At 51.3% G+C, this 26,627-nt stretch overlaps 1 protein-coding gene across 2 annotated transcripts in view; it reads left to right on the plus strand.

Annotated features, from left to right (window-relative positions):
- The window catches only part of FARP2 (FERM, ARH/RhoGEF and pleckstrin domain protein 2), a 103,415-nt gene that overhangs the window by 28,664 nt on the left and 48,124 nt on the right, over positions 1–26,627 (plus strand). For both annotated transcript variants that reach the window (XM_052636758.1, XM_052636759.1), the window contains exons 3-6: positions 15,603–15,707; positions 18,326–18,368; positions 19,801–19,879; positions 22,026–22,123. In XM_052636758.1, the coding sequence (XP_052492718.1) occupies positions 15,603–15,707; positions 18,326–18,368; positions 19,801–19,879; positions 22,026–22,123 (325 nt within the window). The remainder of the gene's footprint in view (positions 1–15,602; positions 15,708–18,325; positions 18,369–19,800; positions 19,880–22,025; positions 22,124–26,627) is intronic.

Below are 26,627 nucleotides of genomic sequence, written 5' to 3' on the forward strand. Positions count from 1 at the left end.
ATTGACTTCTTCCGTTGACCTTTTTTTTTTTTTTTCAATCCACCTTCATTTTATTTTATTTTATTTTTTTTATTTTTTTTTTTTATTTTTTTTCCGTTGACCTTTTGAAGCATCTTCATTTTTCATTTATGTGAAGTTGTTCTGGGTTTGGTTGCCACCTCCGCTCTGTTCATTGGGGATTCGTCTTCCTGCTTCCTGGGTCCACACCTCTGTTTCAGGAGTTTGGCCTTAAGTATCTGCTCCTTCCTGGTTGTTGGTGCATAAGTTCCAGGCTGATCAGTATCAGTTCCAGTGGCATTTTTAAAGCCCGCAGTTGGGTGTTGCAAGCAGGCCTCTGCTCTGCGGGGCTGTGGGGGTGAGCAGGGGAGCAGTGGGCTCCCCAGGTGCACTCACGTCAGGACCGGCACACCAGCTGGGCCTCCTGTGGATGCGGAAGAAAGAAGAGGAGCGCCCAAGGGGCTCGCCTCACCGGGAGACCCACGGCTGAGCTTCGTACACCCTCCGTCTTATTTTCCTCTGCTGCCGAGTTAAAGACAAAGAATAAAAACATCGCGGGTGGATAGCCCCGCGACTGAAACCCATCAGAGGGACAGCAGGTTGCTTCCTTGGCTGCCGCCAGTGATATAACCTGTGTGAAGACGTGGGGAAGCGCAGGCCTCGATCACCGCCCCGCACTGTGTGCTGAGCCTCAGCTCTGCTGGGGCAGCGGGACGGGCCCTCCCGCCTCCTGCAGGGAGACGGGCTCCCTCCTCGCTCTTCCCTGCCCCCACCGCAGCCCCCCACCCTCGGGGACCGGTCAGGACACTCAGCCCCACCCCTGGTCCTGGAGCTGCTGGGAGGGGGCTGGGCCGGAGTAGGGGCCCGGGGAGCAGACGTCTGAGCGGGCCAGGTTTAAGCCTCGCCTGGACCAGCAGCGTCGTGCTGACGCCTGCGCTTGGACTTCGGCGCTCGCTGTGGATCTGGCGGCCCCCCAGTCTAAGCGCTCCGCTCTAGGCCGTGCCGTCCGCTGTTTGAACCGGGAGACGTGAGACGGTTCACTGCCAGCGGAAACTCACTGGGAATGCGGAGGGCGCGCCGCAGAGCCCAGGGCAGCCGGCGGCCCCGCCCCGCCCCGCACACGTGGCCCCAGCTGCGGGGCGCCGCCTTCCCGTGAGGGCCCCGGCGGGTCAGAGCGCAGGGCCTGCAGGTGCATCGGGGTCACAGCGCGGTGGGGGCGGGCTGGGAGCGGACGGGAGGCCGGAACAGAACCGCCCGCGGACGGGTAGCAGGTTCGGGGCGGGGGTCTGGAGCCCGTCTCGCTGAGTGGCTGGAGGAGCTGCGGGAGGAGGAGCAGGGGCACCAGCGGGCCCACGGACGCGAGAGCTCTCGGGGTGGTCTCCGAGGACACACTCCCTCCCCGAGGAGCAGGCGGAGGTGCCCTGTCCTTGCGCTCCAGCGGGGCTCCAGGACTGCAGCCGTCAGCGCAGGGGGCAGGGGCCCTGCTCACACGGCGCCTGAGGAACCCAGAGACCCTCCGGCTCGAACGGGCTTCGGAGCAAGGGCACAGCACCTGGCAGAAGCGCTGCTGGCCTTTCAGAGGGTCTGCAGTGCGAGGGGCTCCAGCTGCCTCTGGGTCACGAAGTCACGGTGGCTGTGCCCTGTGATTCACAAGCAGAAGTCTGGGACTGATCTAATTATTAGACGGAAAAACCATACGTCCTGGGGCTCACAGTGGAGACGTGGGTTTGGTAACAGGAGCAGAGACGGAGGTCCTGTCATTCGGCAAACGAGCTGCAAAGGGCACATGGAACAAACAAGTAGAAGGACGGAGTCAAGCATTTTCAAGAAGCATTTTCCCACACTGCGCAGACAAAGAATAAAGAAGTACTTTGTTAGTGAAGCTTCTGTAGCCCGTTTCCATCCAGACAGAATTTTTAATGGTACTTTTGTTGATGTAAATTTTTAACAATATGCTTATGTCTAAGCTTGCAGACGAGCTCTGCTGTGGAGACCAATTGGAAAAACGGAAACTCTGCACCACACACTTGTAGCCGGTATTTTCTGTATTGTTGTTAGCGCCGTGTCTCTCCAGCTTGGCGTTCGCGTCCCAGTCCTGGCTCAGGCTGTGGAGTCGGTCTCTGTGGTGTCTGTTGAGGGCGCAGGTTCTCAGGGCGCCTCCACATGGTCAGACAGCCCCATTCCCTCTGACCGCCCCTGTGGGCACAGACCTTGGGGACCGCAGTCCGACTGATGGTCAGTGTCTGCATTTTTAGGGACAGAAGGTGAACCCTGAGTGCGGCAGCCGTGAGAGGCCACAGCTGCGTCGGGGGCTGGCTGCTCTCGCAGAGCTGGTCCAGCAGCACACCAGTTATCTTTCCTTTCATCGTCTTGACCGTCGATGCCAGGACGGAGGGCCCTCGGGCGTCTGGGAGCAGCCTGGACGCCAGGAGTCTGCCTCCTGCTTCCCTTTCCTGACCTGTGTGCAGCCGGCCTGATCCCTCACACGCTTCTTGTCCTCTTGTTCGCGGTGGATCACTCCATCTTTTAACAAATGGCACTGGGCTGGATGTCAGTATTTACGGTCACAACTGAAGGTTCTCAAGGCAAGAATATGGAAGTGGTTTCCATTCCCTTCTCCAGTGGACAACTGCCGGGGTCCAGCCCCGGTGGATCCAGGGTGATTCGAAGGTGGGGACGGAGTCGCCGTCTTTGGAAAAATACATATTTAATCACAGATATAGAGAGATTAGAAACGGATAGTGTAGTAGGAAGATTAGTGGAGAAAAAGAGGCTGAATAACTTGGTCTACGTGGAATAGCATCCATGCTCCAGATGAGAATTCAGCCAAAAAAACGGGAGCAAGAAAGAAACGACAGGAGGGAATCAGTCTTTCCGGAAACTGATCCGATTTGTTTATTTTTGGGTTTGCTTATATACCTTTTGTTACACATAGGGATGAATACAGAGTCACGCGGGAGTCAGCAGTCCTGACCTTTATCAAAATCAGGTGCTTCACATAAATGTATAAAAAAGGTACATCATCTTCTGGCCATGAGTGAGACCTGCTGACATTTTATGATCCTTTCTTTCTGATAACCAAAAAACTTATTTCTTCCAAGGGTGTTTTTTCTTAAACCAGGCACCACCCTCCAAGTAAAGTTACATTCCTATAGGGTGAGGGTGTAGTGAGTTACAATCAAGAAAGGAATTTATTTAACCCAAGGCTAACATGATTAGTCTTAAAGGTTAATACTTATTTCTTCTATATGTTAGTTATATTCATTATAAGGGTAGGGAACATGGAGATTTAGCAGCAAACATCAGCCCAACAACTGAAAATCCTTTCACTAATGCTCCCCTTAAGATCTGTTTGGTCTTAAGATAGTGATAAAGTTACGTTTTTACATAACAAGGACACAGTGATTTATAACAAAGCACAGTGATCTATTACAAAAGAGAAAATCCATTAACTCAAAACGTCTAGTATTACTAACATCAAAAACTACTATATTTCCTTTGCTATATTCCAAATACATTGATTAATATATTCCCAGGTGCCTAAGGATATGGAGGCCTGGCGGCAATCATTGACTCAACAAGAAGAAAAAGCCCTGTGCTAATCAAGACTTTCAAAATACTCCAAAACTCTCTGTGCTGTTTATGGTTAAGAGGTAGTAAACAATCATGTGCATAGTGGCAGGAATATGGATAATCCTGTCACACAAGCTAGTAGTCAGCAGAGAGGTTTGACCTGAGACATCCTTGTCCCACCCAGAGCAGGGTATTAGCAGCAATTATTGACACAACAAATGAAAAACCCTTCACCAATATAATTCCTAGCCAACCCACTATACTAATAATTTCTAACTCCCCAAAAAAGAATTTGCCTTTAGTAACTCTAAAATATCTCGTGCCTCTCAGGTTGGGAGGCTGTGAACAATCACATGTGGCCGGACGAACCTATACAGGTGGGCTAGATAACCTTCAGAGGAGTCCGTAAGCTGAAACACTCTTGTCACGCCCAGGAATTTTTATTGCCTTGGAGCTGCACGTTTACTCCTTCTCCGAGAGAAACGGTTATGGGGGAGAGCCCCCCGTAAAGTCAGAGGTGTAGGTGAGAGCATAAAACAGACTCTGGTTTTGGGGTTAGATGCTCGGGAACAGGGGGTTTCCTGAGGCTTGATCACGCCTTTGTGTATGCCAAGCCTCCTTCCTCATGACCTTTGCCATGGGCGGAGCTCCTCACGCTGGCTCCCGGCAGACAACATTTCGTCAGAACTCTCCACCGTGACTTGTCCATCTTGGGTGGCCCTACAGGCCTTGGCTAATAGTTTCATTGAGTTAGACAAGGCTGTGGTCCATGTGATCAGTTTGGTTACTTTTCTGTGATTGTGGTTTTCATTCTATCTGCCCTCTGATGGATAAGGATAAGGGGCTTATGGAAGCTTCCTGATCCCCATGAACAGTATGAAAAGGCAAAAAGATAGGACACTGAAAGATGAACTCCCCAGGTCAGTAGGTGCCCAATATGCTACTGGAGAAGAGTGGAGAAATAGCTCCAGAAAGAATGAAGAGACGGAGCCAAAGTGAAAACGAACACCCAGCTGTGGATGTGACTGGTGACAGAAGTACAGTCCAATGCTATAAAGAGCAATATTGCATAGGAACCTGGAATGTCAGGTCCATGGATCAAGGCAAATTAGAAGTGGTCAAACAGAAGATGGCAAGAGTAAACATCAACATTTTAGGAGTCAGTGAACTAAAATGGACTGGAATGGGTGAATTTAATTCAGATGACCATTATATCTTGTAGGAAAGAATCCTTTAGAAGAAGTGGAGTAGCCCTCATAGTCAATAAAAGAATCTGAAATGCAGTACTTGAGTACAATCTCAAAATGACAGAATGATCTCTGTTTGTTTCCAAGGCAAGCCATTCAGTTTCACAGTAATCCCAAGTCTATGCCCCAACCAGTAAAGCTGAAGAAGCCAAAGTTGAATGGTTCTATGAAGACCTATAAGACCTTCTAAAACTAACAAACACCCAAAAAGGATGTCCTTTTCATCAAAGGGGACATGAATGCAAAAGTAGGAACTCAAGAGATACCTGGAGCAACAGGCAAATTTGGCCTTTGTACTACAGAATGAAGCAGGGCAAAGGCTAACAGAGTTTTGCCAAGAGAACACACTGGTCATAGCAAACACCCTCTTCCAACAACACGAGAGACAACTCCACATATGGACATCACCAGATGATCAACACCAAAATCAGATTGATTATATTCTCTGCAGCCAAAGATGGAGAAGCTCTATACAGTCAGCAAAAACAAGACCAGGAGCTGACTGTGGCTCAGATCATGAACTCCTTATTGCCAAATTCAGACTTAAAGAAAGTAGGGAAAACCACTAGACCATTCAGGTATGACCTAGACCAAATCCCTTATGATTTTACAGTGGAAGTGAGAAATAGATTCAGGGGATTAGGTCTGATAGACAGAGTGCCTGAAGAACTATGGACAGAGGCTCATGACATTGTACAGGAGGCCGTGATCAAGACCATCCTCAAGAAAAAGAAGTGCAAAAAGGCAAATAGTTGTCTGGGGAGGCCTTACAAATAGCTGAGAAAAGAAGAGAAGCTAAAGGCAAAGGAGAAAAGAAAAGATATACCCATTTGAATGCAGAGTTCCAAAGAATAGTAAGGAGAGATAAGAAAGCCTTCCTTAGTGATCAATGCAAAGAAATAGAGGAAAACAGTAAAATGGGAAAGGCTAGAGATCTCTTCTGGAGAAGCCAATGGCACCCCACTCCAGTATTCTTGCCTGGAGAATCCCAGGGACAGAGGAACCTAGTGGGCTGCTGTCTATGGGGTCCCAGAGTCAGATGTGACTGAAGCGACTTAGCAGCAGTAGCAGCAGCAGAGATCTCTTCAAGAAAATGAGAGATACCAAGGGAACATTTCATGCAAAGATGGGCTCAATAAAGGACAGAAATGGTATGGCCCTAACAGAAGCAGAAGATACTAAGAAGAGGTGGCAAGAATACACAGAACAATACAAAAAAAGATCTTCATGACCCAAATAACCACGATGGTGTGATCACTCACCTAGAGCCAGATATTCTGGAATGTGAAGTCAAGTGGGCCTTAGAAAGCATCACTACGAACAAAGTGGAGGTGAACTAGTGGAGGTGATGGAATTCCTGTTGAGCTATTTCAAATCCTGAAAGATGATGCTGTGAAAGTGCTGCACTCAATATGCCAGCAAATTTGGAAAACTCAGCAGTGGCCACAGGACTGGAAGAGGTTGGTTTTCATTCCAATCCCAAAGAAAGGCAATGCCAAAGAATATTCAAACTACTGCACAATTGCACTCATCTCTCACGCTAGCAAAGTAATGCTCAAAGTTCTCCAGGCCAGGCTTCGATAGTATGGGAACTGTGAAATTCCAGATGAGTCAAGCTGAATTTAGAAAAGGAGAGGAACCAGAGATCAAATTGCCAACATTCCTGGATCACCAAAAAAGCAAGAGAATTCCAGAAAAACATCTGCTGCTGCTGCTGCTAAGTCGCTTCAGTCGTGTCCAACTCTGTGCGACCCCATAGATGGCAGCCCACCAGGCTCCCCCATCCCTGGGATTCTCTAGGCAAGAATACTGGAGTGGGTTGCCATTTCCTTCTCCAGTGCATGAAAGTGAAAAGTCAAAGTGAAGTAGCTCAGTCGTGTCAGACTCTTAGCGACCCCATGGACTGCAGCCCACCAGGCTCCTCCGTCCATGGGATTTTCCAGGCAAGAGCACTAGAGTGGGGTGCCATCGCCTTCTCTGAGAAAAACATCTATTTCTGCTTTATTCATTACACCAAAGCCTTTGACTATGTGGATCACAATAAACTGTGGAAAATTCTTAAAGAGATGGGAATACTAGACCACCTTACTTTACCTGCTTCCTGAGAAATCTGTGTGCAGGTCAAGAAGCAACAGTTAGAACTGGACAAGGAACAACAGACTGGTTCCAAACAGGAAAAGGAGTACATCAAGGCTGTATGTTGTCACCCTTCTTATTTAACTTCTATGCAGAGTACATCATGTGAAATGCCAGGCTGAAAGAAGCACAAGCTGGAATCAAGATTGCTGGGAGAAATATCAATAACCTCAGATACGCAGATGACACCACCCTTATGGCAGAAAGTGAAGAAGAAGTAAAGAGCCTGTTGAGGAAAGTGAAAGAGGAGAGCGAAAAAGTTGGCCTAAAGCTCAACATTCAGAAAACGAAGATCATGGCATCTGGTCCCATCACTTCATGGGAAATAGATGGGGAAACAGTGGAAACAGTGTCAGACTTTATTTTGGGGGGGCTCCAAAATCACTGCAGATGGTGACTGCAGCCATGAAATTAAAAGACGCTTACTCCTTGGAAGAAAAGTTATGACCAACCTAGATAGCATATTCAAAAGCAGAGACATTACATTGTTAACAAAGGTCCGTCTAGTCAAGGCTATGGTTTTTCCAGTAGTCATGTATGGATGTGAGAGTTGGACTATAAAGAAAGCTGAGCACCGAAGAATTGATGCTTTTGAACTGTGGTGTTGGAGAAGACTCTTGAGAGTCCCTTGGACTGCAAGGAGATACAACCAGTTCATCCTAAAGGAAATCACTCCTTGGTGTTCATTGGTAGGACCCATGTTGAAGCTGAAACTCCAATATTTTGGCCACCTGATGTGAAGAGTTGACTCACTGGAAAAGACCCTGAAGTTGGGAAAGATTGAAGGAGGAGGAAAAGTGGACGACAGAGGCCGAGATGGTTAGATGGCATCACCGACTCAATGGACATGAGTTTGGATAAACTCCGGGAGTTGGTGATGGACAGGGAGGCGTGCTGCAGTCCATGGTGTTGCAATCAGACACGACTGAGCAACTAAACTGAACTGAAGATGTTTTCCCAGTTATTTTGTGATTTATTCATTTACAGACATCTGAGTGCCTGTTGTGTGAATAAGTCTACACAGAGAACCCCCTGGTGATGCTTTTATAAATTAAGTATCAGGAACCATCCAGCATTTGTTCCCAAAGAGAGCCTGTTCTGTTGGAAGTCTGCATGTGTGGTGAGTTGTTAATTACTGAGCACGATTCAGAGTACAGTTTCTGCTCTCTGCGAGCCTGTGGTCTAAGGAACCTCTCTGTCCCTCACGTCGAGCACTTAGTGCATTGGTTGTTATAGACTGCAGGGGACCAGTGTGTGCCTGGGCGTCGTCCTGCCCCCAGAGGCCCGTGTCTGCTCAGGTCCAGCCTCCGGGGAGTCTGTTCTAGGTGGAGCGCCGCGCTGGACCTGGGCTTCTCGGGTGTGCTGTGTTCTGGGTCACCTTTCTGAAAGGGCCCTTGACTGGAGGAGACTGATCAGGGTAAGGTTTAAGGAAAGGCATTTGGGCCCAGGGCTGGAAGTCGTTCCAGGCAGTGTCCAGCAGTGGAGCCGGGTGCCTCGGGAGCTGTGCGTCCTGATGCCATCAGGCAGGAGTGATGTCTCAGAGTGTCTCTGGAGGGATCAGTGTAAAAGCTGAAAGGCCACTTTCCCCGAACTCCCAGAGCTGTTTGACGCCTGCTTTCCCTGTGGCGACCTTTGTACTGAGGAGTCACCTACACAGTTGGGTGCGCGGCCCTTGGAGTGCAGCCTGGTGGCCCAACACGTGTGCACGTGCCCCCCTCCCCCGGGAGCCCGCCAGAGGCCCCCTTGTGCCCTTACAGCCCCCGCAAAGCCACTGCTTCAGTCTTCAGACCATGAAGTGGTTTTGCAGATCCTCAGTTTGCTGCAAGTGAGATCATACAGCGTGGGCACTGACGCTTTCAGTAATCAGCTGCACAAAGCCGTGGTTTCTTTTTGCTTCATCGCTGGGTCATATTTCATTGTGTCAACAAAACCACATATTATTTATCCACCCTGTCTGATGTTTCCATTTTTGCTGTAAATAAAGCTGCTGTGGACATCCGTGCTCACGTCTTCTGTTTGCATTGACAGATGTTTCTGTGGCGTGTGTGCCCGGGGCTGACCGTGCAGTCACAGGCACGTGTGGGGCTTCAGTGGAGCCTGTCAGTCACTTTCCCCGAGAGACCCGCAGCCTCACATCCTCAGCCGTGCGTCCCTGCGTCCTTGCCGTTCCCGGCACTGCCAGGCCCCTTGCCTTCAGGGTCCTGGGGGCTCTGGTGTAGCATGGGCTACCCTGGGTCGGTGCAGCTGGTGTTTAGTTGCTCAGTGCTGCCCGACGCTTTGTGACCCCGTGGACTGTAGCCTGCCAGGCTCCTCTGTCCATGGGATTCTCCAGGCAAGAGTACTGGAATGGGGTGCCAGGCCCTCCTCCAGGGGGTCTTCCTGGCCGAGGGATCGCTCCTGCATCTCCTGCATTGTCAGGCAGGTTCTTCACCACTGAGCCGCCTGGGAAGCCCCCTTCTCACTGTCTACTGGCTATGAAATACGTTCTTTGAGAGTGCCTATTCAGATGTCTTGCCCACTCCTCTTTAGATGGACTGTCTACCTTTCCCTTATGATTTGTGGACCTTTGTTGGACTTCTGTGTTGCAAACGTCTTCTAGTTTATCAGTTGCCATGTTCATGCCCTGCCGGTGTCCTGTGATGTGCAGACGCCTGGTTTTCAGGCGGTCCATTTACCCAGCCATTCTTCTGCGGTTCAAGCGTCTTGTGTCACGTGGCTCAACCCTCCAGAACCAGCGGGCATTCCTGGTTCACTGTGCCCCTTCCGAGGAGAGCCTGCGTTCCCCTGCAGTCCGCACACGTGTTTACAGGTTGTATCTGTGTCTATGTCTCCGCGCAGTGGCGCGCGTGCGCTGTTCTGTAGCTGGCTGTGTTTTCCTCACAGTTTAGCTTGGTGGTCCTCTCACTTCCGTGCAGAGAGTGGTTTGGCAGCCTGGCCTGTGCTGCAGTTTTGGGGTGCACTAATCGTCTGCTGTGAGAAGCACTGTGGTGACGAGCGTTGTTCCACACGCGTAGTTCAGCACCTGTGAAATACTTTTGGGGGCCGTTCCGTGTGCCTTGTGGGATCCCCCCCATCCCACGGGGATGGGCCCGTGCCCCTCAGCAGTGAGGGCGTGGAGTCCCACCCGGGGAGGTCCCGAGAGACCTCCTTGGAGTGGGGGCTTGGAGAGCACTGCGGACGTTTCAGTCTTGGTGGCTGGCTGCCCTGTTTGCTCCCCCTGCCCCACGGGGGCCTGTCTCCTCCGCTCCCTGACGCGGCGCCTGCACGCTCCCCACCCATCTGGTGGACAGGAGGCGGGTCTCACTGCAGCTTCTCTGCGTTTCTCTGACTCTGTCTGAACGCCACCTAGGTTTCTGCTTTCTGTCAACAGCCTGTCCTTTTGCCCATTTTCTATTTGGATGCAGTTTGTGTGCTTGAGAGAAATTAGCCCCTTGTGATGTGAGCTCTGAAAGTTTCCTGCTCGTCTTTGAAGAAGTCTTCTGACTACGGTTTCCTTGAGTGCAGATGTTTCCGTGTCAGGGTCCAGGCTCTCAGTCCACCTGCGGCGGCTGCTGGCTGCTGCAGTGGTCTTCTCCCACGCACAGTGCCACGCAGGTCCGCCTCACTGCAGGCCTTTCCTGGGTAGGTGCTTATGTGTTTAGGTATTTTATTCATCTTGAAATTAGTATGTGACATAAGGATACACCTCTCTTTTTCCAGATGGATACCCAATAACATTTATCGAACACTCTGTTTCCTCCCACTGGTTGATCCGAAATGTCACTCTTACCAGACATTTGCCTGTTTTATGTATTTGGGTTTATTTCTTCACGTCTCACTCTGTTCCCCTGAGTCATCTGTGCGGACGTGCACCTGATGTTTTCATTACTGTGGTTTCTCAACAATTTGACTATCTGCTAAGGCTCATCCTCTCTTACTTTTCTTTCTCAGAATTTTCTTGACCATCCTTGCATTCTAAAGAAAGTAATATATCAGCTGTGGAATGAGCCGATCCTTTCCTTAAAGAACCCTCTTGGTCCTTTTCTTAGGGCTGCCAGGAGTCTGGGGCCGCAGAAGGAGAACTGACCTTCCTGCAGGTATCTCTCCAGGAAGGTGGAACTCTGTCCACCTCTGCCCCGATTCTGTCTCCTAATCATGTTTTTTTTTTTTTTTTTCTTTTTGAGAGTCCTTTATTCAAAAATATCTAAGTCAGGTGCTTTAAAATATATCAAAATGTTACAGAAATTCACAGTTCCCTACTGAGGACTTGTCAAGTTACATTAAGATATCGAAACACATCAGTTTATAAATTCAGAACCAAACATTGAACCAGGTCATGTACCATTGCTTGAAAAGCAAGTTATGATTAAGATAAAAGATACTTCACAAAGCTAAATCAAATGGGGAAACCCTTAAGAAACACTAGCAGTTATACACCAGAAATCAGCAGCTTGGAAAACAGGTCTGAGATCTGCTGGGGAGGCTCCACGGGTAAACCGAGTTTCTCCCTTTACAGCTGGTCCATGTCTAGCGCTCGGCTATAACACAGCGGGAGCTGTAACCTCCCACGACAGGGTTGCTGCTGCTGCTGCTGAGTCGCTTCAGTCGTGTCCGACTCTGTGCGACCCCAGAGACGGCAGCCCACCAGGCTTCCCCATCCCTGGGATTCTCCAGGCAAGAACACTGGAGTGGGTTGCCATTTCCTTCTCCCTAATCATGTTTTTAAACTTTTCTCCATAAGGCTCTCTTTTATCGGAAGTTTATTCCAAGATGTTGCAGCTTTTTCATCGCTGTTCCAGACACGGCTGTCTCTTCGTCTCTGTCCTGAAAAGGCCACTGATGTCTGTACAGTGATTGCCTCATCTCGTACCCGAATCCCATTTTTTTGCAGCGCCTTTCTAGTCGATGTTGAGCCGTGAAGCTCGTAGGGCTGACGTCCCAGGACCGTGGCCTGGAAGGCCTGCGTCTGTGTTCTCTGTGAACTGTATCTTCAGGGAGATCACTTTGAGTTCACTTTTCTGTCCTGACAGAGTGCTCATTCTGTGGTTCTCCGTGAGCATCTCTGCTTATGATGAAGGACAGGTTTTTATTCCTTCAAATAACAGTTCTCATTTCGGAGCCTCAGCACCTCCCGAGCACACAGGGAAAAAATCTGGTGGTTAAATGTGGATGTGTTCCTCTCACCCCACTTATGTGTATTATATCCTAACTGCACAAATGACATGCCAAGCTGATGGAATATTTAAACTTTCACATCTAGGACTAGTTAATAATTGAGGTGAGCGTGGCAGGCACACCCCATCCCCCACTTCTGCTCAGCCCCTTGAGACGCAGCACACAGCCTCCACAGCTTGTCTCTGCTGTGAGTTGGTGGGGTGCGCTGTCTCTGTGGTGTGTTGGTAGGCTGAGCTCTCTCTGTGGTGTGTTGGGAGGGTGACCTGTCTCTGCTCTGTGTTGGTGGGGTGAGCTGTCTCTGTGGTGAGTTGGGAGGTGCGCTGTCTCTGTGGTGTCTTGGTAGGCTGAGCTGTCTCTGCTCTGTGTTGGTGGGGTGCGGTGTCTCTGTGGTGTGTTGGTAGCGTGTGTTTTATGAAAGGGAGTCACAGTGTATAGAGACGGAAGCTCCTTTTCTTGACTGAACTGTTGGCTTGACTCTGTTCCATGATGGTCCATAAGAGTTCCGTGTTCTTCTCAGAGGGCTGTGTAACTTGATTATGGATGCGTCCATCAGTTGTCGTCTTAGAGTTCTCTGCCCGTCCGTCCTTGCCTGTTAGCTCTGCAGCTCCTCTGGGTTACCTGCCGAAGGAAGCCAAAGTGGAGCTGCTGGGGCGAAGGTGAGTATGAGGTGTTTTCGCGCCGTCCGGGCAGTGAATGTGGTCTCCCCGCAGCCATGCCACTCGCTGGCAGCGCCGTCATAACCTGTTAGATGGTTGCAAGGGATCCCTCGCTGTTTTCGTTTCCTTATCGCCAGAGGGCTTGAGTTCCTTCGTGTGCCTGAAGCCATGTGTGTTTCTTCACACAGGTCATCAGAGCAGCGTGAGACACGAGTTTTTCAGCGTGGTTCAGGATTGTAACTTTGATCGGCATCTATCTTTTCAGAAAATGTTATTTTTGTTTCATCAAATCTGTCTCTCCTTTGTGCTCTGCTTAGGGGACTCTCCTCACCCGGAGGCCGCAGACACAGCCTCCTCTGTGTTCCTCCAGCCTTTGGTCCGCTGGAACTCATCTTTGTGAGCAGAGTAGGGGCTGCCCTCTGGCCGTGTCAGGGGTGGCCAGACACTGCTGGGGTCCCCAGCAGACGTGGACACGAGACTCATTTTTAGTAAATGTCAGGATCCTTTGATGAAATGTTTACTGAGGCTAAAAATGGTTCCTATAACCTTACAGTTAAATAGATTTAACTAGATTTAAGAGCCTAGATCTGATAGATAGAGTGCCTGATGAACTATGGAATGAGGTTTGTGACATTGTACAGGAGACAGGGAGCAAGACCATCCCCATGGAAAAGAAATGCAAAAAAGCAAAATGGCTGTTTGCGGAGGCCTTACAAATAGCTGTGAAAAGAAGAGAGGCGAAAAGCAAACGAGAAAAGGAAAGATATAAGCATCTGAATGCAGAGTTCCAGAGAATAGCAAGAAGAGATAAGAAAGCCTTCCTCAGTGACCAATGCAAAGAAACAGAGGAAGAGAACAGAATGGGAAAGACTAGAGATCTCTTCAAGAAAATTAGAGATACCAAGGGAACACTTCATGCAAAATGGGCTCGATAAAGGACAGAAATGGTCTGGACCTAACAGAAGCAGAAGATATTAAGAAGAGGTGGCAAGAATACACGGAAGAACTGTACAAAAAAGATCTTCATGACCCAGATAATCATGATGGTGTGATCACTAATCTAGAGCCAGACATCTTGGAATGTGAAGTCAAGTGGGCCTTAGAAAGCATCACTACGAACAAAGCTAGTGGAGGTGATGGAATTCCAGTTGAGCTGTTTCAAATCCTGAAAGATGATGCTGTGAAAGTGCTGCACTCAATATGCCAGCAAATTTGGAAAACTCAGCAGTGGCCACAGGACAGGAAAAGGTCAGTTTTCATTCCAATTCCAAAGAAAGGCAATGCCAAAGAATGCTTAAACTACCGCACAATTGCACTCATCTCACATGCTAGTAAAGTAATGCTCAAAATTCTCCAAGCCAGGCTTCAACAATATGTGAACCATGAACTTCTTGATGTTCAAGCTGGTTTTAGAAAAGGCAGAGGAACCAGAGATCAAATTGCCAACATCTGCTGGATCATGGAAAAGGCAAGAGAGTTCCAGAAAAACATCTATTTCTGCTTTATTGACTATGCCAAAGCCTTTGACTATGTGGATCACAATAAACTGTGGAAAATTCCGAAAGAGATGGGAATACCAGACCACCTGACCTGCCTCTTGAGGAATCTGTATGCAGGTCAGGAAACAACAGTTAGAACTGGACATGGAACAACAGACTGGTTCCAAATAGGAAAAGGAGTACGTCAAGGCTGTATATTGTCACCCTGCTTATTTAATTGATATGCAGAGTACATCATGAGAAACGCTGGACTGGAAGAAACACAAGCAGGAATCAAGATTGCCGGGAGAAATATCAATCACCTCAGATATGCAGATGACACCACCCTTATGGCAGAAAGTGAAGAGGAACTCGAAAGCCTCTTGATGAAAGTGAAAGTGAAGAGTGAAAAAGTTGGCTTAAAGCTCAACATTCAGAAAACAAAGATCATGGCATCTGGTCCCATCACTTCATGGGAAATAGATGGGGAAACAGTGGAAACAGTGTCAGACTTTATTATGGGGGGGCTCCAAAATCACTGCAGATGGTGATTGCAGCCATGAAATTAAAAGACACTTACTCCTTGGAAGAAAAGTTATGACCAACCTAGATAGCATATTCAAAAGCAGAGACATTACTTTGCCGACTAAGGTCCGTCTAGTCAAGGCTATGGTTTTTCCTGTGGTCATGTATGGATGTGAGAGTTGGACTGTGAAGAAGGCTGAGCGCCGAAGAATTGATGCTTTTAAACTGCGGTGTTGGAGAAGACTCTTGAGCGTCCCTTGGACTGCAAGGAGATCCAACCAGTCCATTCTGAAGGAGGTCAGCCCTGGGATTTCTTTGGAAGGAATGATGCTACAGCTGAAACTCCAGTACCTTGGCCACCTCATGCGAAGAGTTGACTCATTGGAAAAGACTCTAATGCTGAGAGAGACTGGGGGCAGGATGAGAAGGGGACGACAGAAGATGAGATGGCTGGATGGCGTCACCGACTCGATGGATGTGAGTCTGAGTGAACTCCAGGAGTTAGTGATGGACAGGGAGGCCTGGCGTGCTGCGATTCATGGGGTCGCAGAGTCGGACACGACTGAGCGACTGAACTGAACTGAACCTTACAGTTACGAAAGAATGTAACTAAGCGCACTCTGAGAATGTCAGATGGAGGCCTTTTCAGCTTCACTGGACGTCAGTGTCTGGGAAGGGAGAGCCTGTGTCATTTGTTAGCCCTATGACAGTTTGTGAACCTCAACGGAAGGGAGAGGGAAGCAAGAATTTCATGTAACCAAGTTTTGCCTGTGGGGTGAACCTTTGTTGTTGAAGCCGTGTGATTAACCCTCCTCCTGCTTTCTCTCTCATCACAGCCTAAATGCGATGGGCAGGTGTTACTGACACAGGTGTGGCAGCGCTTGAATCTGATAGAGTGTGACTACTTCGGCCTGGAGTTTCAGAACGTGCAGTCCTGCTGGGTACGTGCCGTGGTGTGTTTTTGAAAAGAGGCTCTGGATGAGCGGCGGGATGCTGACAGCGGTGCTCCTGGGCCAGTGCCCCAGGACCGGCTGGCACGATGCGAGCAGGGCACGCTGTGACCCTCAGACTGCGCCGTCAAAATGCCCTCTGTTCAGCTACAAGGGAACCTCTTCTGCACAAGTTACAAAAGCAAGTAGCACATACCTTCTGCGATGCTCGTTTCAAGAGTTGTTCAGTCGCTCAGTCGTGTCCGACTCTCTGCGACCCCATGGAGTGCGGCACGCCAGGCCTCCCTGTCCTTAACCATCTCCTGGAGCTCGCTCAAACTCGTGTCCACTGAGTCGGTGATGCCATCCAGCCATCTCATCCTCTGTCATCCTCTTCCCCTCCTGCCTTTAGTCTTTCCCAGCATCAGGGGCTTTTCCAATTCATTGTTTCAAGGGTAGATTTGAGCAAACTGCTTTACTAAACTGGTTATGCTCACTTTACTTAATGGATGAACAGTCAAAGTGTGGAGCTTTAGTGTTTATAGGAACCCAAATGACCTGCTAGTTCAGAAGCACATCGGCGTCATGGAGCCGTGGCCGCCCCATCACGCAGTGGTCCTCTAGTCAGCTTGCTGTTCACAGAGGCAGTGGGCGCCTGACATGGGCTTGGACTTAGCAGATACCCCCTACATACGCACACACCACATCACACGCACACACACCACACACCATGCACACATACCACACTCACATCACACACACACTCACACCACACACCACACACATACCACACAGACATCACACGCACACCACACGCCATACACACACACCACACCCACACCACACCACACCCACACCACACCACACCACACACACACACACACACACACACACACCCCATACTCATACCACACATCACACACACTCAGACACACCACACACACACACCACACACCATCCACACACACACACTCACACCACACACCACACCACACACCACACAGACACACACCCCATACTCACACCACACACACACCACACCACACACACACACCACACGCCATACAGACACACACCCCATACTCACACCACACACACACCACACCACACACACACACCACACGCCATACACACACATACACTCTCACACCACACACCACACAGACATCACACGCACAACACACGCCATACACACACACACCACACACACCATACTCACACCACACATCACACATACACTCACATCACACACACATCACACACACACACACCATACTCATACCACACATCACACACATACTCAGACACACCACACACACACACCACACACCATACACACACACACCACACAGACATCACACACACACCACACGCCATACACACACACACCACACCACACACACACACCATACTCACACCACACATCACACACCACACCACACACACCACACCACACACACACACCATACTCATACCACTCATCACACACACACTCAGACACACCACACACACACACCACACACCATACACACACACACACTCACACCACACCACACACCACAAACACACACCACACACCATACACACACACACCACACTCACACCACACACCACACACATACCACACAGACATCACTCACACACCACACGCCATACACACACACACCACACACATACCATACTCATACCACACATCACACACACACTCAGACACACCACACACACACTCTCACACCACACCACACACCACAGACACACACCACACTCACACCATACACCACACACACACTACACAGACAGCACATGCACACCACACAGACATCACACACATACCACACACCATACACGCACACACCACACTCACACCACACACACACAAAAACCACACACATACCATACTCACACAACACATCACACACACACTCAGACACACCACACACACACACCCCACATACCACACGCCATACACACACACACACACACCACACACAGACATCACACACACAATACCACACAGACATCACACAGACACACCACATCACACCCACACACCACACGCCATGCACACATACCACACTCACACCACACACACACACCACACACCATACTCACACACCACACTCACACACCACACTCACACCACACATCACACACACACTCACACCACACACACACACCACACGCCATATACACACACACACTACACACACACACCACACAGACATGACACACACACCACATTACACCCACACCACACACACACCCACCACACACACACCACATGCCATGCACACATACCGTACTCACACCACACATCACACACACACACACACACCACACACACACACTGCACACCATACACACACACACACACACACACACACACCCCTCCATGCACACACACACGCAGAGCTCTGGGTCCCCTCGGCCCAGCAACAGTGCGCCCTGTGGCCGGTGGTTTGCAGCCCTCCCCGTGGGACTTGGTGTCTGTTGTATCAAGATTCGACCTGGGGGGATGTTCCTCCTTTAAATGTTTGTCTTAAATATAAATATTTTTGTATTTTGTAATATACTGATTAAACAGAGAAGTAAGTTAATGAATTTGATATCTTTTCTTAAATTCCCTTTAGATCTGGCTTGAACCTATGAAACCCATCATTAGACAAGTACAAAGTAAGTCCTTTTTTTAACTCTTTAAAATTCTGCTCACCTAAGATGCTTTTCCTTGACTGTTCAGATTCAAGGCGCAGACGACCAAGGTCATCACCTCGGGGTGGCAGTGAAGCGCCTCCCGCAGCAGCTGTACCTGGAGGCCTCTCTGCCAGTTAGCTTCAAGCTGTGAGATGTGGAGGGTGGGCCATCACTTAACTCAGCTAGTTCTTGGTTACCTGCCTCACCTGTGGGAGAAATAGGATATGCTGGTCAATATTGCTCCCATTTTTGGCCAATATGCAAAATAAGTGTGCAGCTTCTAGTTCTGAAAGGACATTCAGGGTGACATCTCCAGTCATTTGAACTCACCTGTAACATTTTTAGAACTAAATTGAGGGGGAGAGGATTATGGAAGGAACTTCTGTTCACTTAGAAGCCAAGACCATTTCAATTGCTGTAGCCTTTTAGCAAAGCTGCTGCTGCTCCTGCTGCTAAGTCGCTTCAGTTGTGTCTGACTCTGTGCGACCCCATAGACGGCAGCCCACCAGGCTCCCCCGTCCCTGGGATTCTCCAGGCAAGAACACTGGAGTGGGTTGCCACTTCCTTCTCCAATGCATGAAAGTGAAAAGTGAAAGTAAATTCGCTCAGTTGTGTCCGACTGTTAGCGACCCCATGGACTGCAGCCCACGAGGCTCCTCCGCCCATGGGATTTTCCAGGCAAGAGCACTGGAGTGGGGTGCCATTGCCTTCTCCGATTTTAGCAAAGCAGTTCCTCTTTTCTGTTGGTGAAAATTACATGACTGGGTTATTATAAAACTTCAATAAAGCTTAAATACTCAGATGAGCTAATATCTTATGCTTTTTCCGTTATAGTAATCAGGTTGTCCTAGTTTCGTATATTGAATGATAACATTTTTCTTTCTCTAAAGTATATAAGGATTTAAAGAATAACAGCCTTTTAATTTTTAATTTTTTTCATTTTTTGGCTTTGCCACTCTGCTCATGGGATCTCATTTCCCTGACCAGGGGTTGAAACCAGGCCCTGGCAGTGAAAGCCCGGAATCATAGCCACTAGGCCACCTGGGAGCTCCCAGGCTTTTTAAATTATTGCTACTACTATTAGTATAAACACTGTAATTTTTTATCACTTTTTTACTCCTAAAATAAAAAGAATATATTTTAAGATTTTAATATGCAGTCTTTTTTTTTAGGGTTTCAAACTTTCAGTAACCTCTGCTTAATACAAAAGTTCTCATTTTTTTCTTTGCTACGTGTGACCAGTACTTAGGACTAATAACTCCATGCACAGGAAGTGTCTTGATATCCTCTTACTTGAAAAGACTTGCTCTAACAGTCCATTTGAAAGCACCAGCTCAGTTGTGCCAGAACATGCAGAGAGATAGCAAATACGGAGAGTGACTTATTTGTGGACTGTACATTTTTCTCTCTATAGGACCGAAGAATGCAGTGCTTCGCCTGGCGGTGAAGTTCTTCCCACCGGATCCGGGTCAGTTGCAAGAGGAATATACACGGTAAAGAGCCTGACTGACAGGAGCCGCCGTGAGTGGGCCCCACTCGCCCTCTGCAGCACCTGCGTGTCCCTGGGCGCCTGGTCAGGGCCCTCCACACAGAGAAGCAGCCCAGTGTCCATGTCCAAGCTGGGACCGGAGTGTTACAGCTAGAAGAAGCATTGTTGGGGTTAACTCCTCACAGACCCAAATGCAAATAGGGTTTAGAAGAAAGTTTGTGGTACAAATTTGAGAATTAAAAGTGGGGTGTTAGGGTACTGCTGAACAGACATTCTCCAGATGAGCCTAAATTTGTGTGTGTGCACGAAGTTTGGAGAAGGGCATGGCAACAGACTCCAGTAGTCTTGCCTGGAGAATCCCACGGACAGAGGAGCTTGGTGGGCTGCAGTCCATAGGGTCACACAGCGTCAGACACGACTGAAGCGACTTAGCATGCTTGCACGAAGTTTGTAGGAGTTCTGCCCATTCCTTTACTATTTTATCAACAAAATGACTTTAACTGGGAGAAGGACCAAGCGTGAAAGTCTTTAGGAGTATACGGAGCAGAAATTCTCCAGGGGGTCTCTTTCCTGCTGCTTTTTTAAATTCACAATTGATTGTTTGCAGAAATGATTGAAAGTGTTTGCAGTTGTTTGACCTGGGTATTAAGACTATGGAAGTGGTTTTTTCCCTTGTGTTTTATGTACCGACTTTATCACGAGGAATAAAGCAAAAAACCTAAAAATCAAGTGAAAACCCAGACTTGGATACAAGTGAAGAGAAGACTGCAGTGATGGTGCAGTGGTCACGGAGTGGCTCCCTGGCCCAGCGTGGGCTTGCACCCAGACCCTCTGGGCCTTGGACCCGCTGCCTGGGTCTCTGCCGACTGTTCCCCTGTCACGAGCCACACGCTGGGCTGCAGGGAAGCTTAGACCACGTGGCTCCAGCCTCAAGTCTTCACAGGAGGGAGGCCGACCCCAGGGACAGCAGAAAATATGAGTGAGCTTATCCTAACGGTGCATTAAATGCCTGACATTTACCATGAAGTCCCTTTTCGGGAACCATTTTAAATATATATGCCTCGACAACTGTGAGCAACAGGAAGTGTCAGCCTAATTCTGTCCTGGGGCCAAGCCGAGTTTATGCAGAAGGTCTTTGTTTCATTTATTAAAAAACGACATATCTGTGGTAAAAGGAGAAAAGCTTTAAGACAAAGTTACGGGGAGTAAAAAGTCGGCATGCCTCTTCACCGCATGCTACCCTAGTCCCTGAAGGACTGACACGGGGCTGTGTCCCCCAGGTGGAGTGCCCGCGCCGGGCCTTAAATGAGTGTCTTAGAAAGCAGCGCCAGACTGCGCACGTGGAGCCGCGGGTGGGTCTCCTCCTCTCCCCTGCGTGCCCGCTGCCTGCCCTGGACGTCCTTCGCGTCAGTGTGCGTGGCTGCCTCCGGCTTTGGTGAAGCAGCCTCTTGTCGGGGCAGGTCTGGGTTGTGTCCAGCTGTTCTCTGCTGTAGAGCTGCAGCTAAGTGTCCTTCTGCACACATCTTCGTGAGCTCTGGAAACATTTCTGTGTGGGAAGTTCATGGGGTGGGATTGCTTGAGGAGGGGGACACACATTTCTGGTGTGAGCCCAGAAGGCGCTGGTGCTGCCGTTGGCGTGGGAGCCCCGAGAGGGACGGGGCGGCGGCGCTGCTCCCCTGCTGTCTCCAGCGCCTGGAGCACCCGTGTGCTCGGGGCTGCTCACTGCTGGAGTGAGTGGGTGTGTAAACCGTGTCAACCCAGCCCCTGCTACCCTCACCGCTTAATTCAGGGTGCCTGTGTCTCAGGCTCAAGCCAAGACCGGGTGCTGCCCGCCTCTTTGAGACTCACAGCCACACCTGACGCTCTGCCCTCGTCGGCTCTTTCTGCTGCTTCTCGCAGAACCGTGCGTGCGGCTCCGTCTGTGTAACATGAGGAGCACGAGTTTCTGAGCTGCCCCCTTGAAAGCTCAGCTCCGGGTGGTCTGGTGCCCGGCGTGTGGTGTACCGCCCGTCGTGTGGATGCCGAGCTCTGTGGGGCCAGGCCGCCGGGCTCCATCTGCTCCTGCGGCAGGGCTGTGTGTCTTCCTGCGGCGTGGGGGGCGTGTGTCCCAGGAGCCTGGGCCTGATTTCTGTGCTTCTGTCTCCTCCTAGATACTTGTTCGCCCTGCAGCTTAAGAGAGACCTTCTAGAGGAACGTCTGACCTGCACGGACACCACGGCTGCCCTCCTGGCGTCCCACCTCCTGCAGGGTGAGTGTCCCCACGCGACCCGCACTCACGGGACCCGCTGCGCCCAGGTTCTTCTGAGGGGCTAAAGGTTAGCTTCCTGCCTGGGAGGGAGACGGGCCGTGCAAGACCCCAGCCGTCTCCCTTGGCCTCAGACCTCCAGTTTGGGCTCCAGGCTGTACCCCGACTCTGGGGTGACATCACAGCCCCCGCACAAGGCAGGGGGAGGACAGAGGAGACCCTCCAGTATCTCAGCGGGTGATGCTTCAGAGCATGAAGCATTATGTGACTTCAGACATGAGCTGGGAGGAGCGTGAGGGGAGGCTGTGGGAAGCAGGTGTGTGCTGCCCCTGTGCAGGACAGAAAGGAGGAGACCCAGAAGGCTCCTGGACTGGACCACGTCTTCTGTGTAGAGTGGACGTTGTGGAGTGTGGGCGCTGGACTGTGTCTCCTGTGCAGAGTGGACGCTATGGAGGGTGGGCGCTGGACCGTGTCTTCTGTGCAGAGTGGACGGTCTGGAGTGTGGGCGCTGGACCGTGTCTCTTGTGTAGAGTGGACGGTCTGGAGTGTGGGCGCTGGACTGTGTCTCCTGTGTAGAGTGGACGGTCTGGAGTGTGGGCGCTGCACCGTGTCTCCTGTGTAGAGTGGACGCTCTGGAGTGTGGGTGCTGGACCGTGTCTTCTGTGTTGAATGAACGCTCTGGAGGGTGGGCGCTGGACCGTGTCTTCTGTGTAGAGTGGACGGTCTGGAGTGTGGGCGCTGGACCGTGTCTTCTGTGTTGAATGGACGCTCTGGAGGGTGGGCGCTGGACCGTGTCTCTTGTGTAGAGTGGACGGTCTGGAGTGTGGGCGCTGGACCGTGTCTCCTGTGTAGAGTGGACGCTCTGGAGTGTGGGTGCTGGACCGTGTCTTCTGTGTAGAGTGGACGGTCTGGAGTGTGGGCGCTGGACCGTGTCTCCTGTGTAGAGTGGACGCTCTGGAGGGTGGGCGCTGGACCGTGTCTCCTGTGTTGAATGGACGCTCTGGAGGGTGGGCGCTGGACCGTGTCTCCTGTGTAGAGTGGACGGTCTGGAGTGTGGGCGCTGGACCGTGTCTCCTGTGTAGAGTGGACGGTCTGGAGTGTGGGCGCTGGACCGTGTCTCCTGTGTAGAGTGGACGCTCTGGAGTGTGTGTGCTGGACCGTGTCTCCTGTGCAGAGTGGACGGTCTGGAGTGTGGGCGCTGGACCGTGTCTTCTGTGCAGAGTGGACGGTCTGGAGGGTGGGCGCTGGACCGTGTCTTCTGTGTTGAATGGACGCTCTGGAGGGTGGGCGCTGGACCGTGTCTCCTGTGTAGAGTGGACGGTCTGGAGTGTGGGCGCTGGACCGTGTCTCCTGTGTAGAGTGGACGGTCTGGAGTGTGGGCGCTGGACCGTGTCTCCTGTGCAGAGTGGACGGTCTGGAGGGTGGGCGCTGGACCGTGTCTCCTGTGTAGAGTGGACGCTCTGGAGTGTGGGCGCTGGACCGTGTCTCCTGTGTAGAGTGGACGCTCTGGAGTGTGTGTGCTGGACCGTGTCTCCTGTGCAGAGTGGACGGTCTGGAGTGTGGGCACTGGACCGTGTCTTCTGTGTAGAGTGGACGCTCTGGAGTGTGGGTGCTGGACCGTGTCTTCTGTGTTGAATGGACGCTCTGGAGGGTGGGTGCTGGACCGTGTCTTCTGTGTAGAGTGGACGGTCTGGAGTGTGGGCGCTGGACCGTGTCTCCTGTGCAGAGTGGACGGTCTGGAGTGTGGGCGCTGGACCGTGTCTTCTGTGCAGAGTGGACGGTCTGGAGGGTGGGCGCTGGACCGTGTCTCCTGTGCAGAGTGGACGGTCTGGAGTGTGGGCGCTGGACCGTGTCTCCTGTGTAGAGTGGACGGTCTGGAGTGTGGGCGCTGGACCGTGTCTTCTGTGCAGAGTGGACGGTCTGGAGTGTGGGCGCTGGACCGTGTCTCTTGTGTAGAGTGGACACTCTGGAGTGTGGGCGCTGGACCGTGTCTTCTGTGTTGAATGGACGCTCTGGAGTGTGGGCGCTGGACCGTGTCTTCTGTGTTGAATGGACGCTCTGGAGTGTGGGTGCTGGACCGTGTTTCCTGTGCAGAGTGGACGGTCTGGAGTGTGGGTGCTGGACCGTGTCTCCTGTGTAGAGTGGACGCTCTGGAGTGTGGGCGCTGGACCGTGTCATCTGTGTAGAGTGGACGGTCTGGAGTGTGGACGCTGCACCGTGTCTTCTGTGTTGAATGGACGCTCTGGAGTGTGGGCGCTGGACCGTGTCTTCTGTGTTGAATGGACGCTCTGGAGTGTGGGCGCTGGACCGTGTCTTCTGTGTTGAATGGACGCTCTGGAGTGTGGGCGCTGCACCGTGTCTTCTGTGTAGAGTGGACGCTCTGGAGTGTGGGCGCTGCACCGTGTCTTCTGTGTTGAATGGACGCTCTGGAGTGTGGGCGCTGCACCGTGTCTTCTGTGTTGAATGGACGCTCTGGAGTGTGGGCGCTGGACCGTGTCTTCTGTGTTGAATGGACGCTCTGGAGTGTGGGCGCTGGACCGTGTCTTCTGTGTAGAGTGGACGGTCTGGAGTGTGGACGCTGCACCGTGTCTCCTGTGTAGAGTGGACGCTCTGGAGTGTGGGCGCTGGACCGTGTCTCCTGTGCAGAGTGGACGGTCTGGAGTGTGGGCGCTGGACCGTGTCTCCTGTGTAGAGTGGACGGTCTGGAGTGTGGGCGCTGGACCGTGTCTTCTGTGCAGAGTGGACGGTCTGGAGGGTGGGCGCTGGACCGTGTCTCCTGTGCAGAGTGGACGGTCTGGAGTGTGGGCGCTGGACCGTGTCTCCTGTGTAGAGTGGACGGTCTGGAGTGTGGACGCTGCACCGTGTCTTCTGTGTTGAATGGACGCTCTGGAGTGTGGGCGCTGGACCGTGTCTTCTGTGTTGAATGGACGCTCTGGAGTGTGGGCGCTGGACCGTGTCTTCTGTGTTGAATGGACGCTCTGGAGTGTGGGCGCTGCACCGTGTCTTCTGTGTTGAATGGACGCTCTGGAGTGTGGGCGCTGGACCGTGTCTTCTGTGTTGAATGGACGCTCTGGAGTGTGGGCGCTGCACCGTGTCTTCTGTGTTGAATGGACGCTCTGGAGTGTGGGCGCTGGACCGTGTCTTCTGTGTTGAATGGACGCTCTGGAGTGTGGGCGCTGGACCGTGTCTTCTGTGTTGAATGGACGCTCTGGAGTGTGGGCGCTGCACCGTGTCTTCTGTGTTGAATGGACGCTCTGGAGTGTGGGCGCTGGACCGTGTCTTCTGTGTAGAGTGGACGGTCTGGAGTGTGGACGCTGCACCGTGTCTCCTGTGTAGAGTGGACGCTCTGGAGTGTGGGCGCTGGACCGTGTCTTCTGTGCAGAGTGGACGGTCTGGAGTGTGGGCGCTGGACCGTGTCTCCTGTGTAGAGTGGACGCTCTGGAGTGTGGATGCAGGAAGCAGGGCAGAGAGAGGCTCCAGCCTGTTAGGACCATAGCGTATGTGCCTTCCTTGGTCCCTCCCTGACACACCATCTCCAAACAGCAAGTGTTCTCAGAGGTTTGCCATCCTGCCAGGTGGGTCTTGTCCACAGTTGGCAACACAAGTGTTGAAGCATCTTTATTGTTGTTTGGTTGTTAAGTTGTGTCTGAATCTGTGTGACCCCATGGACTGCAGCGGGGACCCCGTGGTCCAGCGGCCACACTCCAGAGTGGCCAGGCTTCCCTGTCCTTGACTATCTCCCAGAGTTTGCTCAAACTCATGTCCATTGAGTCGGTGATGCCATCCAGCTGTCTCATCTCCTGTCATCCCCTTCTCCTCCTGCCTTCAATCTCTCTCAGCATTGGGGGCTTTTCCAGTGAGTTGGCTCTTCTCACTGGATGGCCAAAGTATTGGAGAACAGCTTCAGCATCAGTCCTTCCAATGAGTATTCAGGACTGATTACCTTTAGGGTTGACTGGTTGGATCTCCTTGCGGTCCAAGGGACTCTCAGGAGTCTTTCAGTGCCTGTGTGTCCGGGCCATCTCAGATGGAAGGTGGCTCTTCCGTGCACACCGCCATTTGGCGGTGCCTCTTGCCTGAGGGCTGTGTGTGCAGCTCACGTGTCCCTCAGTGACTGGTCCACCTCGGGCCTGTGCTGCGGAGACTGGAGGCCGGTGAGCACGCACGCGGCTACATGTGCTGTAGGGTTCTACCTGGTCCTTGGCTTCAGAGACACGTCAGGCAGCTTCCAAGGCGCACCGTGCAGCAGCTCAGACGCAGCAGCAGACGGTCCTGGTCTGGGTGTGGGGTGCGGGGTGGAGGGAGCAGGCCCTGTTGTGCACACACCTGTGCCGCGGTGTGGTCCTGTGCCTGCAGGCCTTCTGTGAGGGTGAAACTGTCTCCAGAGTGTATGCTTATGACTGGGCTTTAGCCACTGTTTTTCAAATAAGTGAAGCCTTAAAATACGTGAAACTAGAGACAGTCGTTGTTTCTTGAGAATTTGAGAAGTCCTGAAGGAAAAAACAAT

The sequence above is a fragment of the Budorcas taxicolor genome, chromosome 3 (assembly GCF_023091745.1).
Source record: "Budorcas taxicolor isolate Tak-1 chromosome 3, Takin1.1, whole genome shotgun sequence".
Taxonomy (NCBI): Eukaryota; Metazoa; Chordata; class Mammalia; order Artiodactyla; family Bovidae; genus Budorcas; species Budorcas taxicolor.